Source organism: Hetaerina americana, unplaced genomic scaffold (genome assembly GCF_022747635.1).
Source record: "Hetaerina americana unplaced genomic scaffold, ioHetAmer1.1.p SCAF_14, whole genome shotgun sequence".
In the NCBI taxonomy this organism is placed as follows: Eukaryota; Metazoa; Arthropoda; class Insecta; order Odonata; family Calopterygidae; genus Hetaerina; species Hetaerina americana.
In genome coordinates, this window is record NW_027286514.1 from 12,811,447 (window position 1) to 12,828,811 (window position 17,365).

Genomic DNA, 17,365 nt, shown 5'->3' on the forward strand with positions numbered 1-17,365 from the left:
AACACTATTTAAAATTTCTAAATGTTCTAAGGCGTCTGTCTAATCTATAGCCTTTGCTTTCAACATGTAAAATTTCGAAATCAAATTTTACTTCGAAACCTGGGTCGTGTGAATAAATTGTTTTCGTGTGGAACTACAAAGTTAGTCCTTTCATTTATTTATAATGAATCGGTTCCATAAAGTTATGCCAGAAACCATTAATTATATCAAGTAATATCATGAAAAAAGTTTATTTAGTTCAGAATTTTTAGTTATATGCTTGAATATGAATCATAGAATCATTAGCATACTAAAGGTACATGAGATTTGAAGCTATAATGCATGCCATTAGCACATTTAGCTTTTGAAAAGTTATGATAACTCCAAGTTAAACCAAAATGAAGTTTATTGCCTAATTGCAACCAAAATTTTCTTCTAAACAAAACTTTTAGAGGGGCAGATTGTTTCAAGAGAGTACTTAAACTACAGATGCTTCTTTGTTCATCACTACAATGAGCTCTCTTTTCAAGATTTAGAACAATTGAACAATGCAGCAATTTAAGGTTGATAGAAGTTTTACCATAAAAAATATCCACCTTCTATAATTTTTAATGAGGTGGACACAATGGCTGGTGTTCATTTATACAACTGGAAATAGTTGGTCCAATACATTAAACTTACTTTTTCAATTGTTTCCTTCAAATCTGGTTTCAGACTGACCCATGAGGCAACAGCATCACAGAAAAAGATATAATCACAAACAACTCCAGCTGGATTCACTGAGATCATCTGGCAAATGCCACGGAATGCACTGTCCTTCTCTTCATTATCCCTTATGTTGCGCAGCGATGTACACCTGTATTGGTTTTTCATTTGAGGATATTAATATAGTAAAACCAGAAGTTTATAATTTTCCAAATAGGAGATACCAAAGATAAGAGAGCAAAATCTCCTAAACCCTTCAATATCTCCTTCAAGAGTAAAATAATAATAACCCTTCACAGAGCATGACAACAGTGCATACAATAAGGCTCATGACATTGTGTTATATAACCATACCTTATCAAAGTCTCTTTTATATTTTTATATCATTACACCATCCAAGATAAAAGAAAGATTTTAGCAAAGGAGCACTTTCTAAGTAATCCCACAACCATTTACCTCATAATGACAGCATGAGATAACTTCATCAATTTTTGTTACTATTTCGCTACAATAATGTATTAATTAAAATTTGAACTCAATTTAACTTATTAATTCATTATAAACTGGAAAGGAATCACACTTTTAGCACATTGATTTAACTCTTAGGAATCATGCGATATTTAGCATCAGACTTCATCACAGTGGGGAGAGAAATCAAAAATCTTAAATTCCCTGAGATTTACCTGAATTTTGATTGAAGGTTTTTTCCAAATTTTCCCGAGACTTGATACCCTCAGATCATACAATATGGTCCATGGTCCATTTTTGTTTCCAAACATTAAATGATGTTCTCTATGTAAGCATAAGTTTTACCCACCAAGCCAAGAATTTTCCACGAGTGGGTAATAAGTATGGGACACACGCAGATATAAAGTAAAAGGCTAAAAATATAAAAGCAATCCAAAATTTGGTTTCCTGAGAATAGTTGAGAGCATAGCCCTTTCCATTGAAATATATATACTGAGTCTCAGAAGAAAAAGTGCCAATAACATGATAATCATCAGCAGTATTAACGCATTCCTCAGTATAGTATTATTGTTAATAATAAATACACAGGAACACCCAGAAGTACCCCGCCTGACCTAGAGAGGGCAGTATTTGTTTGAAAAATATCACTGTATTAGAAAGTACACAATCTAAAAAGCATTGGTTTCACGCTTGAAGATGCCACGCTGTTTAGTATTTGTTTGGCAGCCATCAATAGTGAACTTTTTCAGTGAATTTGTGAACATGGAGAAATAGGTCATCACTATGTGATAAAATACTTTTATTTGAAAGGCCTCTGCCCAACCAATATTAAAGCTGAACTGTATTCTACTCAGGGTGAGTCTGCTCCTTCATCTAAAACAGTAAAATATTGGGTAGCAGAGTTTAAACGAGCCTGTACAAGCTGCCAACACGAACATCACATTGGTCAACCAAATGAGGTGACGACTCCAGAAACGGTGAAGAAAATCCACAAATTAATATTGGACAACCATCGACTGAAAGTGCACAAGCTAGCAGACATAGTAGGCATTTCAAAACGTGCAGTTAATTGCATATTAACTGAAAATTTGGACATGAGAAAGTTGGGTGCAAGATGGCTGCCACATTTGCTCACACTCGAGCAAAACCAGTGTCGTGAAGGTGATTCAATTGAGTGTTTAGCAAAGTTTCACAGCAACATAGCAGATATTTCGCACAGTTTCATAAACATGGATGAAACATGGGTCCATTAGTTCACAACCGAGACAAGAACAATCAAAACAATGGATTCAAAAGGGAGAAACAACTCCAAAGAAGGCAAAGACCATTTGATCTGCAGGCGAAGACATGGCATCAGTTTTTTGGGATGCGCATGGTATAATTTTCATTGAATATCTTGAAAAAGGAAAAAATATCAACTGCGACTATTATGCGAACTCATTGCAATGTTTGAGCGAAGAAATCAAGCATAAGTGGCTGCATTTGGCTAAGAAGAAAGTGTTGCTTACTCAAGACAATGCACCAGCTCACAAATCCATTATTGCCAAAATTCATGAATGAAGTTTGATATGCTACCTCATGCACCCTATTTGCCAGATTTAGCCCCCCTCAGGTTATTTTCTGTTCGCAAACGGAAAAATAGCTCTGTGGTCAAAGATTTTCCAACATTGAAGAAGTGATGTCAGCAGTTAATGGCTATTTTGAGGAGCAAGACAGTTCTTATTATAAAAAGGGCATTCGAACTTATTGCGCATTGCTGGGAAAAGTGCATACAGCTGAAAGGGGATTATATTAAAAATAAATACTTTTTTTTTCAAAATTTTGTGTTTTCATTGTTGGGTGGGGTACTTCTGGGATTACCCTCGTATATAATTACATGAACTTCTATTAAAACTTCATCAAATAAATGAAGCAGGGATCAACTGGCAATGACTGGTTATAAAAATATTCTCCTGTTGGAATAGTGCAAACAAAAAAGCCTTGACCTAGTTAACTAAAAATAAAAAGTAGGAGTACCAACATTTACTCCAAGTTATCCAACAAATATCTCATACAAGGCTTCATAAAATGCCAACATTTACTCCAAGTTATCCAACAAATATCTCATACAAGGCTTCATAAAATGCCAGATCTTCATGCAGATGTCACAGCGCTACACAGAGCCGTTTTAGGGACTTTGGCATACAGAGGAAATTGGCAAGGGATTTCGGTGACTACAGCCACCGCCAGAATGACAATAACCTTGCCTCAGGTAAAAACATTTTCATTTCAACAGTTCACAGTGACCATCCACAAAAGTTGGCTAGTCATCTTAGCATGAAGAAATGCACTGCTACTGAACCTTCATGTTAAGACATGCTTTCATTGATAAGCCCAGTGTTATGTTGTCACATTTGGGGGTGACTGGATCCTTCACATGAAATTCCATCTGAATTGGTCAATTTTGAAAATTTCCCCCTAATTTGACAATACAGTAAGTGATTTCTGGTCCACAGGGGACACTATGAGAATTGGGGCTCAAAAATTGGCTACGCATGTGATGGTAGGCAGAAATACAAAAATGTAAATTTCAATAATGATAATTATTTTTAAAATTAATATTTAAAATAAAGGCTAGCCATGAGTAATTAAAAACTTGACAAAAATTCATTGTGTAATTTTCTCAGAAAAATGAATTTACTGTGCAGTTACATACTCATTCTCCCATTGAAATGGCCTAGTAATAAACTGGAAAATTAAAGAAAAACCATAAAAACAGAAATTAACCCAAATGTTGGTTTGGTAGGCGTTGGTAAGATTTGCCCGACACTAGCGAGACGGCTTGCAAAAATCACACATCAGGGTAGGATTTGGGGGCCAGATCCTTTTTCCCTGTGTAACCTATGGTTTCCTGTGAAGTTCTGGTACCCCAACAATCTCTCTGATCAGGTGAATCCAAGGGTGCCTGCAGAGGCATACCTTAAAATTTAACCTGGGACTAAACGCCAGTAATCTAACACTCTACCCCTGGACTAACATGTCCCTCGATAATGAATACACCCATTGATACTATCGTGTTGCCATTGATGAGAAATTAACTATCCTCATATCATTTGATATTTAGTTGAAATTTTTAATGCTTATTTGGCCGAATTAATTTCAAGGCATTAGAACATATTTAGTACATCAGTAGATGCTTCAGAGTACGAACATGAATCCAATCAGGCGGCATGAATAAGCTTAAAAAAACTAACAAAAGCATGATGAAACAAAGGATGAGAAAATCTAGGATGAAAAAACATCTTTCTTCACACCTAGGTGAATCCAAGCATTACTAACATGATTAATTTATTCACTATTACTGAGGAAGTTCAATCACAAATACTGACAGAAAGCTGGCAGAGAGGAAATTATTCCAGATCCAATTTACATCTGTAGGTAATGAAAAGGATAACTGACTACAGAACAAAAAACTTTCAAACAATTTGTCACTACAATACTAGAAAATATCACATTTGACAATCTAACCATCATCATTAGTCGTTCTGATTTATGGCAGATTCCTATCCTAAATTATATACTAACAAAAATAAAATGATGTGGAATGCTAAGAGTTAACACTGTTGGGTACAAACAATGTTATTCTGAAAGTTCTTAAGCTACTAAAGGAATATGATTTTCTGAATCATTTCGAACATTTAATTTAAACAGGTCACATAATGTGATAAAGAGAGGAGAGAAATAAAAATATACAATTCAGGTGTGATATGGTGGAATATCATGATTAATTAAAAATTAGCATATTTTATTAAAAGAGGAGAGAAACTTCAATTCTACTTGAGTTCAGATTTGAAGTGTTTTCAGTTAAATGCTCATCTGATGATTCATATTCTCCAAACAAACCCATATTAGAGATATGTCGAAAAGAGAGCTATAAGCCAGGGCTCACCTTGTGTAGAATTTAATTTTACATTAATCTAAAAATAAATGAATTTATTTCTCGGCACTAGATTAACACTGAACTGATAATAAGAGTCAGATTCACTTAGCTGAACCATACTAATAAATTATGATGCAAATGAATAAGGAAAAGGACTAACTTTTAACATTCAAAACTATTTACTGAACAAATACATGGAAAACTCTGCTGGATTACAAAATATTGAAATTATACTTGATAAGCAATTTAATTTCCTAATTGTCAGTGCTTCATATTTTTTCCCTGGTATAAACCCAGTTCTTCTCATGCATAATAATGCTGTTGCAGTCAAATACAGTTATAAATCAAATATTTTATGAGTGCTGAAAATAGATACGCATTTATTACTAGTAAAACCAAAATTATCACATTTGATTTCATACATAACACGAAAAAAATTATAGTACTATATCAGCGCTGTAAATAGCAGGTTTCCATTTCATGAATAATTAAAATTGACATCAAATATCAATATTTGAAAGTAACAAAATAAAACTAAAAAAAAATAGCAAAAGGTGGAGATTTAAAACGTTTAAGCAAAACAATCCACTATAGACAAAATTAAATACCAAGGAATTTAACCGGACAAAATAACAGAAACATATGCTGCTGAAAATTTACTAAATTTGTTACAACTCTCTTTCAAGCATTAGTTCATCCAGTATCAAGCCACAGATTTACTTTGTGTACAATAATAATTAATTGAAAAAGTATTACATATCTCCAAATATTCCCCAAATAAAAATTATATATCGTCTTCAGATAATTTAGTCACTGTCACCATATATGTGGTCATTTTGCAGATTGATGAAGTTTGATGTTACTGTATACTGTAAATTCCAAAGCCTATATCCCCATTTCAGACACTGAATTAGCTTTTAAATTCTAGATTATCCCCAATTTTAGGCCTTTCATTCGCTATTTCAACTATTACTATATTATTAGGTCAATTATGGAATCAATTTAATTTATTTCATTACTGTAATCTGTTCTTGAGCCAAAATAAAATTAATAGCTTCCAAAAACCTATCAAATAAGTATAACATATTTGGAGAAAAGCTCATTGAAGTGAGGCGTAAACAATACCTTCAAAATGGATATGAAATTATAAATTTTTATACTTAACAGTATCCGTGCTTGCGATTCCTCAGAATTAAACCATAATGGTCCAAAGGTGCTTATTTTCCCTTAAATGAAAACATTACCAATTGCCCTAACTAAAAACCTTATAGACAATCATGATTAGTTTGAAGTACTATGGTATATTGGGTAATTAGAAATAGCATTCTCACCACATTATTAATGAATAAACATCTTGCACACCAACCTTAATATGCCATTTCATTGAAGAAAATATTTTTGTACGTGTAGACCAATGACAAATTAACCTAGATAAGATCATACATAGCATGATAATTTCTCTAACTTTCAAACACCACCAAAACAATTTTTGGGCATTGAAAAGGGAACATAATGAAAGCTGAGTTGCAAACTAATGGGATATTCATAAGAAAGGTAATTTTAGGATTAAGATTTGAAGTCCTGAAGTGGGAAAATGCAACATGTAATTTTTGCAGAAAATTTCTTCAAAAATAAAAGAATGTCAAATCAGAATTAGTACTTGAAAAAACAAAATTAGAAGCCAAATAGGTGCAATAGTTAAGGTACCAGATCATTGTTTCAAAAATGTGGATTTTAGTATAGGTTTGATGGTAGCTAATGGAATTTTATTCTTTTCATTTTATTTTGTTGCTCTACAAAATTTTATAATGAATTCTATTATGGGCAAAGTTATAATGACTTATATTGGACTTAAATTATTTTTAGAAGCAACAAATTTTATACTAATATATTACTTTACATTCATATATGCACATGTAGCTATAGAGATTGAGGGAGAGAACTGTCACTATATCCCTTAATTGAAAGGTGAACTGGTTTCACATTAATGAACACATTAGAAATTAACATTGCTGCCAGAAATTCTTCAGGAGTTATTAGGGACTACGGATACAGGTAGTCATTGTGATTTTATTATCGATTAAATTTTCAAGTAATATTCCAAGAAACTGCAGGAGAAGCCGCCACTCAAACTTTTAACTCTGTCATTCGCCCTATGTGCATCAAAATTCAACAATTTCATTGTGAGTGTAAAAATGATTCTCCTTGAACAAGACTTTAACCTCAATTCCATGACGTCCTGCCAATTGTTTTAGCTAGTTAAGCTACCAAGACAGCCTCTTACACTCCAAAATGTTGGGGGCCTTAACGAAACAAGATGTTGTGAAAAATACTGTACACACAATGTCACAGGCATCCTTAGTTATGAGCAACGTGCCACAGCCCACGAGGTTAAAGCCAACCTTAAACACTGTGGTACTTTACCTTTAAAAAATTCCAAGAAACTGCAGGAGATGCAGCTACAGTATCTTTTAATGGATCCATCCCCTAAATGTGCATTGCAATGCAACAATTGTAACATACAAACAAATGTAAGAGGATGACTATGTAGCTAAACTAGCTCAAGCACTAGGCTGCATATCAAGGGATCCAGGTTTGGATCCCAGACAAGGAAAATTATTTCTACTTTGGAATTATTGCATTGCAATACAGACACATATAACAGATGATTCCATTAGAAGTTAATGTTACAACGTCTCTTGTAGTTTCTTGGAATTTATCAAAGGTAAAACACCATAATATTTTAATGTGGCTTTAAACGAATGACCTGTGCAGCTTTGCGCACAACTACAAATGCCTGCAACAGTGCATGCACAGTAATTCATCAAAGCATTTTGTCCTTTTAAAGCCTCCAAAATTTTAGAGGGCAAGAGGACACCTTGGTAGCTTAACTGGCTAAAGAACTTAGTCTGTAATCAAGGGATTCAGGTTTGAATCCTGGTAAAGGCAAATGATTTTTACACTCTTGAAAATGTTGCATTGTAATTTTAATGTAATATTTTAACCAGGAAGGGCCAACGTAGGTTTCAGTAATGAGAGATGGGAATGCAATATTTAGTCATCTGACAACAAATGACATAACACTACAATCCACTGAGCATGAGAAGTAGAACTTTTGACCCTTTTGTCAACACGAGGAAGGCTGTTGTTGACATTTACTTTTTGTCAGTCTTTCTCTTAGATCATCTAAAACCTACAAGGTTTACTCACTCAAGAGAGGTGATAAATTTGTAATTTACAGAATTCATTTGGCAAAATCTTTAATTTTGTTACTTTGTTAGCTTAATGAGCAATGTGCATCTGGTACTAGTTTCACTGACTTGACTCCAGTTTTACAAAGGGTCAGCCATTAAAATTTGAAACATACAGTACCCCTCTGGCAAAAATGGAGGTAACATGCAATTCAGCATAGAAATATAGCTTTTACTGGAATACAAATCTGAGGTCTAGTTACAGGAGGCTTGTGAAGAGTCTGTCCTACCTTATAAAACAGCAAGAAGATGATTTCAAAAGTTTAAAAAGGGAAGGCAATCTGTAAGGAAGGTAGATCTGGAGTGCCAGTCACTGTTGTAACTAAAGTAAATATGAAAACCACTGCTGCCATTGTGGCCGAAGATCATGGAAGGCCAATTAAAAGCAAACTTACTGAAACTTTTATTGGGCTTCACCCACAGGCTAGTAACAGAAAAATTGCACATTCAACAAGCTGTGCACTGTGGGTTCCATGAAATTCACTGCAAAATTATGATTCTCTCATAAAATCAACACTAGTGCTCTACAGTAAAGGGAGTCCAGTGGTAAGCACATATTTTATCCCATTCTTTCTCTGAAATTTTATTGCCATCACTTAACCTCTCTGCAATGAAATAACTCTATCCATTTTTAAATTCTTTTTAGAGCTTCTACATTTTTTTAAAATCTTTTATATCCCCTCAATTAGAACTTTATTTGGCAATCAATGTAAAATAAGTTGGTAAATTTAGGTTGCAGCATATCCTAAAATGAGCAATGTTAATTGCAACCAATTTTTTGTGATTACTACAACTGCTCCAAACATCCACTTCTTTGTTTCCAGTGTAAAGCAAAAAAAACCAAAAGGACACTTTCTGATAAGAATAGTATAAAGCTATAGTACACTAAAGGTGATTATTTATGATTACACTATTAGGATAGGCATGTATTAATGGGCTTGAATCACATTTTTATCCTTAAAATACTTGCACACCTGAATGCTGGTGGTGGTGGGAAGAGTATGAGACATGGCCTACGCACTTCGAATACTATTGTATCACAATATTACATATACCTAATTTGCCCAAATCTTATAGGAGTATTTGTTTTGAAAATCACAGTTGTCTGTGCTTAACAGAATTCATGATGATGAAAGATCTCCCATGACATTTGATGTTTTGGCCGGTCCACATTAAGCAAATAAGATCGCCTAGAATACCGAAGGAATACATTAAAACAAACACCTGTAGTTTAGCTAAAGTAATCTTCTTGGTTAAAACACTGCACAAAGCCATTTATCAATATAATAACACCTGGGTAACGATTTCCATCTTCCAGACTATCGTGCTTGGTAGAAGGAAAACAACTAATTCCTTTGACTTTAAGGATATTACAGCCAATGATTTAGAGTATTTAACGGGATAAGAATATCTATCATACCTAATACCATGGTTTACCAAACCTTGATTCAAACCAAAATTTACTAAGTGGCAGTCGAATATAGATGATTGTGGCAGGGAGGACAACATTAGGCAACCAAAGTGAGGAGAGGAAAAGGATACGCAAGTTGGGCAGAGTGAATGGAGATAGCAAGTATTCAGAATCGATGAATAGTTTAATGTAATGCTGGATATCAGGTTTTTATCTCATTAGACAAGGCTAAGAAACTTGGCAATGCTAATTCTGTGCCCATCAAAAACTTACCAAAATGGTAGACATGAATAATGATAATATAGCATGCTTTATCATCATGTAATATTAATAACACCTTTTAAGTTTTAATCTCAATGACTACACTAGTTCGAAAACAAGAAATTGGCAGATTATTAGCTATAGGTAATTCATTGTCTATTGGAAGAAGTATGAAATGTAGCATATTAAAGGCTTTAAAATATTCTTAGAGCATGGTTGAAGTTGTTGTTTCCTCTGTAATTATCTTTATGTGGATCACAATAATGTTTTCTGTTTTTTTTACAATGAAGCCCACTGATTTGAAGGCAAACATGCCACAAACTATGCCTTGAAAAAGATTTAATGACTAAGTTTTTACACAAATGGACTAATTTCACTTAAGAATTGACTGCAACAGTTATATTTGTAGGCACAAACTTGGATAAAATCTACATTTGCAAGCATTACATGTTTGGAGAACTTTAACATACAAACAACAAACTGTAAAGCTAACGAATCCATGACAGCTGAATGCATGAGAGCTAGGTAGACATGAGGGTTTGCTACATTTCAACTGGCCAGATGTCGATCTACTGTTTGATATTTTTGTAAATACCTACAGGCATGTAGTCCTATACTTAGGTGCATCTTGAACTTTACCCTATACCATCTGGTGATGACCAAAAATTATAGACAAAAACAAATAAAACATTATGTTAGTTTTGATGCCTACCAATATACAGGATGCAGCACTTATCTATGGACAAATTTCAATTTGAATTTCCCACCATATTGTACTTCCACTGGAGGTCACCATTGGCATACTTGAAAGCTATAGGCATCTAGTTAATAGTCATAACCTCAAAATGGCCGAGATGTTACATACAGTGCAGAGCTCAATTGAAAAGCCACAATTATCGAAAGTGTTCACGCTGGGCGTTCGCCCGGTGAATTAGTTTGCTTCTTCAGGTACCCCAGAACAACTGTTTACCATATTAAGGCTAAGTATAATGCTTTGGAGAAGTTGAAGAATGTCTATTTTGCAGATAACACTGACATGTTCTGGTCAAAGGAGTTCTGACCCCCAAATAGTCCAGACTTCTCCCCCTCGACGATTATATTTGCAGTGCAGTCGAAAATGTTAACAGTAATACGAGGCGTCCTAATGTCGCATCTCTACACATCACTATGGTAGCAGCACTTACGAATATGGACAGCACTGTTTTAAGGAGTGCATGTGATAGATGTAGGACAGGATTGGAAGCGGTCATTGCAGCTGAAGGGGGTTACATTGAGTATTGTTACTGTTGACAGATACCACTATCTGTATGTAAAAGGATTTTCATATTGATTTGTAATTTTTTTATGCATCTGCTTTAAAACAAAAGTTTCATTTGCCCCGATTTAACTGCCATACATTGTATTTTATCTGGAAACGTAAACCCTAATAATGGAGACAAGATTTTTTTCTAGCAATCATAATAATTGTAATAAATCAACTCTGCATCCAAAATCTTCAAGGGCAAATTATCATTTGAATATTTTGCCAGGAAGATGGTAACACAACATTCCTATTCATTCTTAAGTAAATTAAATGGATGGTATTTCATCAAATATTATCTTTGAAATGGGGATCAGACTCAGCCAGACACAGATAGCCATTCCATGAGAGACTTTCACTTGGTTCAGTCAAGTTAATATGCCATCAGGTATTTCAAACCTAATTTTTTCTCATTAATGCACAACTTATGTTTAATTAGAGGTCCACCTCTTGATGATATAGTTGCTTAATATCATAAAAAATCAAATAAAAAGGGCAAATTATGTGAATGTTTATAACATTAATGAAAAACCATTTATGAGCCATAATAGGGTTGCTTCCTACATTTAAGAACATTGAGTTATTCACATATGATGCACAACAAAGTTGCACACTTTCAATACAAATAACAAGAAAGGAAAAAACTTCCATGGTAAGAATATTTGAGTATTTAATTGAATGTAAAATGGCTATTTGAAAGCCATGTTGATAATCTGGCATGGACTGACTTTCTTTTACTAAGATCAGACTTTAGTTTGTTTTCTGGTTATGCTAGTTTTTTAAAGGATTCCATTCAAAGAAAAGTTGTTGAATTTGTTTGAGAAACCTTTGACGATCCTATTAAAATAAATATGATGATGTTGGAGTTTTTGTAAGAAGTCTCGTGGCTGACTTATAAGTTAGACCCTTATTTTTTTCAATCAGATTACCATTAGAACAAATAAATAAGATTTTTAGAGCAAGTGACTATTAACTACATGCATTGACTCTGAAAGAATGTATACTCATCATATATTAGAAAACTACTGGTTAATAATTGTCAGTTCCCTGCTTTTTAAGGTCACACATATATAAATAATCACCGAAGAGAACATTCTTATCTTTTCCAAAAATCTGCGGGAGATGCCACAATAATAACTTTTAATGGAGTCATCCGCTAATATGCATTTCAATGCAACAATTTCAGAGCGTAAAAAACATTCGCCTTGACTAGGATTCGAACTGGGATCCCTCAATGTCCAGCCAAGTGCTTTAGCCAGTTAAGCTATCCTCTAAAGATTACTTTGTGGTATCCTTTCTTCATGGTATCCTTTAAAGTTATTCTCTTATCCAGTTAAGAGTCCTCTTAAACTCAAAAATTTTGAGGGCTCTAAAGGAACAAGATGATGTGATGAAAAACCGTACATACTTTCACAGGCATTCTTGTCGCACGCAATGCTCCACACAGTCCACGAGGTTAAAGCCAACTTTAAACACTGAGGCTGTTTCTACCTTTGACAAATTCCAAGAAACTGCAGGAGATGCATCAATAGTAAATTTTAACTGAGTCATCCGCTGATATGCATTTCAATGGAAGAATTTCAGAGTGTAAAAATCATTCACCTTGACATTTAGTTCCACACTTTTAGAAAACTAAACTCTTACAACTGGTTAGCACTTTCTTTAACATCCACAGTCACACTTTCTTTGAAGGTTAATTGCTATGGTTCAGCACAGGAAATATTCACGTTAGTTCTCCAGAGAAGATAGGGTTAAAAATATTTGAACATATTCTTACCCATTAATTGGTACAAATATGCTGTGAATGGCCCAATACAGGGCTAGAATGCCTCTTCCTTCAACCAATGAATAATTCACCTATCATAAAGTGGAACATCAGCTAATCAGCACACTACTGGGTTCTGCATTTTGAATTTACATTGATTTTTAAATTAATCGTATCTAAAATAAAGAGTGCCCTAGTTCAATGCAAAATGGTTTTTATGCTCAATTTTTCAAATATTATAATCCCTGAGAAGACCATGATCCATGCTATTTTGCTGGGTCTATCTAAAACCAGCCTATGACTATAACTACTACTATGAACTGGATCTAAAAATTCCAAAGAAACTGCGGGAGATGCCGCAACAGTAACTTTTAACGGAGTCATCCGCTAATGTGCATTTCAAGTACTACATATTTGTACATATACTAGACTCATTTTTGCATGAAACTTTTACTTCAAATTTGGCTATTTTTAGATGAATATACAGGATCCATTATATTCTCACATTATAAAGCATTAGCTTTTCATCAATAGAAATTTTTTTACCAGGAATGGACATACTAACCTTTAGTTAAAACATATAAAAAAATAGGGCCTAGTCCATCAAGTTTTTTTTCCTTGATGAATATTTTCATAGATTTCATATGAATTATGTATGTTGGCACCATGCTAACAACAACACAGAGGAAAACTGTTAACCTGCCTAATCCATTAAGTTTTATCTAACAAATTTTTATGGATATGGTATTTTCTTTGCAAAGAAAAATGGACCTGAATTCTTTGACAACATCAGCTTTTTACTGGCAAAGTTTAATTCCTGCAATAACACACTAAATTACTCTTGAATTTAACAGGATTCCAAAATACCAATAGTACCATCATTGTCTTTATGCACAGCAGATGAAACATAGGATACGCTGAAGAAGATTTTTGATTTGAATAGGCTACACCATAAACTGTACAATTATTAATTGAGCATTTGCAGCCTTCAAATTCTTTCTCAAAATCAATTCTACCACTTCAATATTGACAAAACAAAATATTTTCAAAAATTAACAAAAAAATAATCAAAGGATTTCTACAGTATGTGGATGTCAGATAAGAATTTAAAAAATTCAAGCTACTCAGTGTTAAATGGAGTAAATGCGAAAAGGAAATACATAAGTATAATCATATTTATGATTGTTAGGAATTGAGCTATAAATGCACCACAGGTGACAAAGAAACCTAAGAAGCATAGAACAATAGCAGGGTAATTTTGGTCAACTACATAATGGCTGAGTCAGCATCTATTTAAGGTATATATGTGTAAGATGTTTACACAAATGGGAAATTATACAAGCACTGCCTGATGAACTCTGTATAACAACAGCTAAGGTACTGAAACCTTTTGCCTAAAAACATGAATTAACTAAAAACTCTCCCTGAAGTACATAAAGAATGAAAACTTACTAAATCACAATTAGCACAATACGTTGAAGTTAAAAATTGGCCAAAATACTATTGGTAATGGTGGTATTCAGAGATAAATAAAGTGATGGCTCTACACACAATGTCATGAGCGCACATGAAGGTAGTTTTAGTAAGTAGCAGGATCACAAGGGAAAAATAGTTTTGCTATATGATAAAAACACAGGAATAATGTCCAAAAAATTTAAAGAGGAACTCACCCTCTCTCTCAGATGACTATAACTATGCTTTTACTGAAGAAATCATAAATAATTAAAGGCTTAATCTGAGATGCAAAAATTATGGCAAATATGAATTTGTACAAGGAGCCACACGAGGATAATTTAGAAATCATACAGAAGAACTGTTAATTTTTTAAGATTATTATAAATGATTCATGGGTCAATTAAAATATGTAATATTCCAAGATTTAAGCAAAGTCAACAAAATTTGAAAGTGATTTCTATAGGCAAAATTATGAAAATTAACGTTTAAGAGTGAAATGAAACATTAAATAACACATGCATACATATTTATCACTGTTCTTACATTTCTGGAAATATATGTTGAAGACCATATGGATTTAAACTTAACTTATCAATTGCTTTAAAGACTTTTGATTAATCTTAACTGACCCAGATAATTTTACTCAACTCAGGAAAAGCCTTCATGGGTTTCCTTGCATTATGGAACAAATGTGTCTTTTACCCTACTGTGAGTGAGAAAGAGCAATTACAAATGTAGATTAGTGAATTAAGGTATAAGCACTCGTTTATAAAACACAAAATAAAATCATGTGAATACAAACAAAGTTTACATGAGTATAAATTGAAAGTCAGAAAAATACTTAATGAGATTAGCTAAGACAGGAGATTATTCAAAATATAAATTCGTCTTGTTAGTGAAAAAAAGCTTGATTAGTTGAAATTAATAAACATTCCAAACTTACGGCGGCCAAAAAAATACAACTTTGCCATCACTCTTCCTCACAACAAAATAAACTAATTGCAAACACTTAACAAGTGAAAAATTAAAGCCAAATCATAGTGCTTTATAACTACAATGGTAAAATTGAAAATTATTGAGATATTTTGTAATAATGGTAATAATAATAATAAAAAGAAAAGGGTTACACACCACTGTTGCACAAACTGCTGTAACAGAGGAGCCACGTCATGGGGGCACACATAACCTAGCCGGCCAATAGTTATGGCTAGAGCGAGCGAGCAAGCGGTGGGGACAGAAGAAACCAAAAAAAAAGGGGAGAAAAAATACACATAAAAACTCAGAAACAGAAGAAATACACAGGCAAACATATAAATCCCTCTCCACAGTTTCTTCTGCCCAATGAATATACAATCAAAGGACCTAAAAAACCATTTGTACATAACTGGCCTCTAACACCTCGAGAAATGATAAAAAAAAATTCAGATAAAACACCCACAGGGAAGAAATCAACGGATTTCATTTCCATGGCAATAGATTAGAACGCAAAACATTTAAACAGTTACAACAATGGATGGAAAAACAATGGGGTTCAAGTAGAAGCTACTGCAAATTTTATATCATCTAACTACAGTGGGTTTAAGGTTGACCTTGCATTAATTCTATCTACATTTGGAAAAAATAAAGTGAATTAGCATGTTATACATCTTCAAACATCCAGTTTTAGCCTAAACTGAACTCTTCCGGGGTCCAATCAACTCCACAAAAATGCTGTAATTAATGACTGAAACAGGACTAACAAAAGTGAGGGTATATTAGGGTTTTAATAATTTATCTATATGCACCTCTACAGTGGATAATATGAACTTAAATTACAAAAACAGTAAGCAGAATGATGTAATCTACTACAACAAATTGAAAACAAACGCAACTGTTAATATCTCCCCTTTAAGCAGCCTGCTACAGGAGACAAATTATAACAGCAAATAAACACAAACATAATCCACACCCTTAACAGGCAGCCACCAAAACATCTGAAAACAACAAAAATTGATATTTCCATTGTATTTGTAGTAAAAGTTAAAACAAATGCAATTCAAAGTTCAGGAAGCATGAAAAAATTACCCCACAGCATTATGCTAACAGCTGCCACTTTCCTTCTAATTATCAAAAACAAATGAGGTGGTAAAAAATTAATGGGTGCAAATATTCACTTACCTACTCCATGCAACATGAATGGGAAAATAAAAAAATTAATTTCCACTAGAGCAATTTCTACAATGTGAGTTAAAAAGGAATGAATACAAACTGGCCAAATAAATCAATATCAACATAAATAGTGCCAATTAACACTTCTTCATTAAAAAACAAAAAAAAATAATTTGTCACACAGGCTTACCCCCAAAATATCAACCAATGACAGAAGAATCCATATTAAGAGCACACTTTTCTGTAAGAAATACCACTAGGCACCAAGTCACCAAAAAGCAACAACTTATATGAGCAGATCAACAATAAACAATCAAGACTGCAGCACCTATTCATTCTACCTGAATTTTCTGAAAACACACACACCACAACAAATGGAATGCATGGTATTAATTGGCATATCTTCAGCTTCACTAACTGAACCTAAGATAAAGGGTTTCTGTACAAACATTGCAATTTATAATGATTAGGAGTAGTGCTACATAAACTCAATTTTACATGCCATACCCACTTGAAGATTTTAATATATTTAAGATTATTGCTTATCAAGCATAATCAATGCCTTAGGATGGTGAAAAATGTCACACAAACAAAAAACTACTGTGGGCAGAAGAAAATATTAAAATTAGGAATTGAAGCAGATCATTAGCAAGTTAATCAAATCCTGATGGTATGAGAGCCAAATTTTGGAAAGCTACTATGT

The 17,365-nt window shown here is 33.5% G+C and overlaps 1 protein-coding gene across 2 annotated transcripts in view; it reads right to left on the minus strand.

The window, feature by feature from the left end:
- Tnpo (transportin 1) overlaps positions 1–17,365 on the minus strand; it is a 61,280-nt gene that overhangs the window by 3,132 nt on the left and 40,783 nt on the right. The window contains exons 17-18 of one of the 2 annotated variants that reach the window (XM_071583630.1): positions 15,646–15,721; positions 661–835 (exon numbers count right to left, since the gene is read on the minus strand). In XM_071583630.1, the coding sequence (XP_071439731.1) occupies positions 661–835; positions 15,646–15,721 (251 nt within the window). Of the gene's footprint in view, positions 1–660; positions 836–15,645; positions 15,722–17,365 lie in introns of those variants that run through there. The other variant, XM_071583631.1, reaches the window with a different exon arrangement.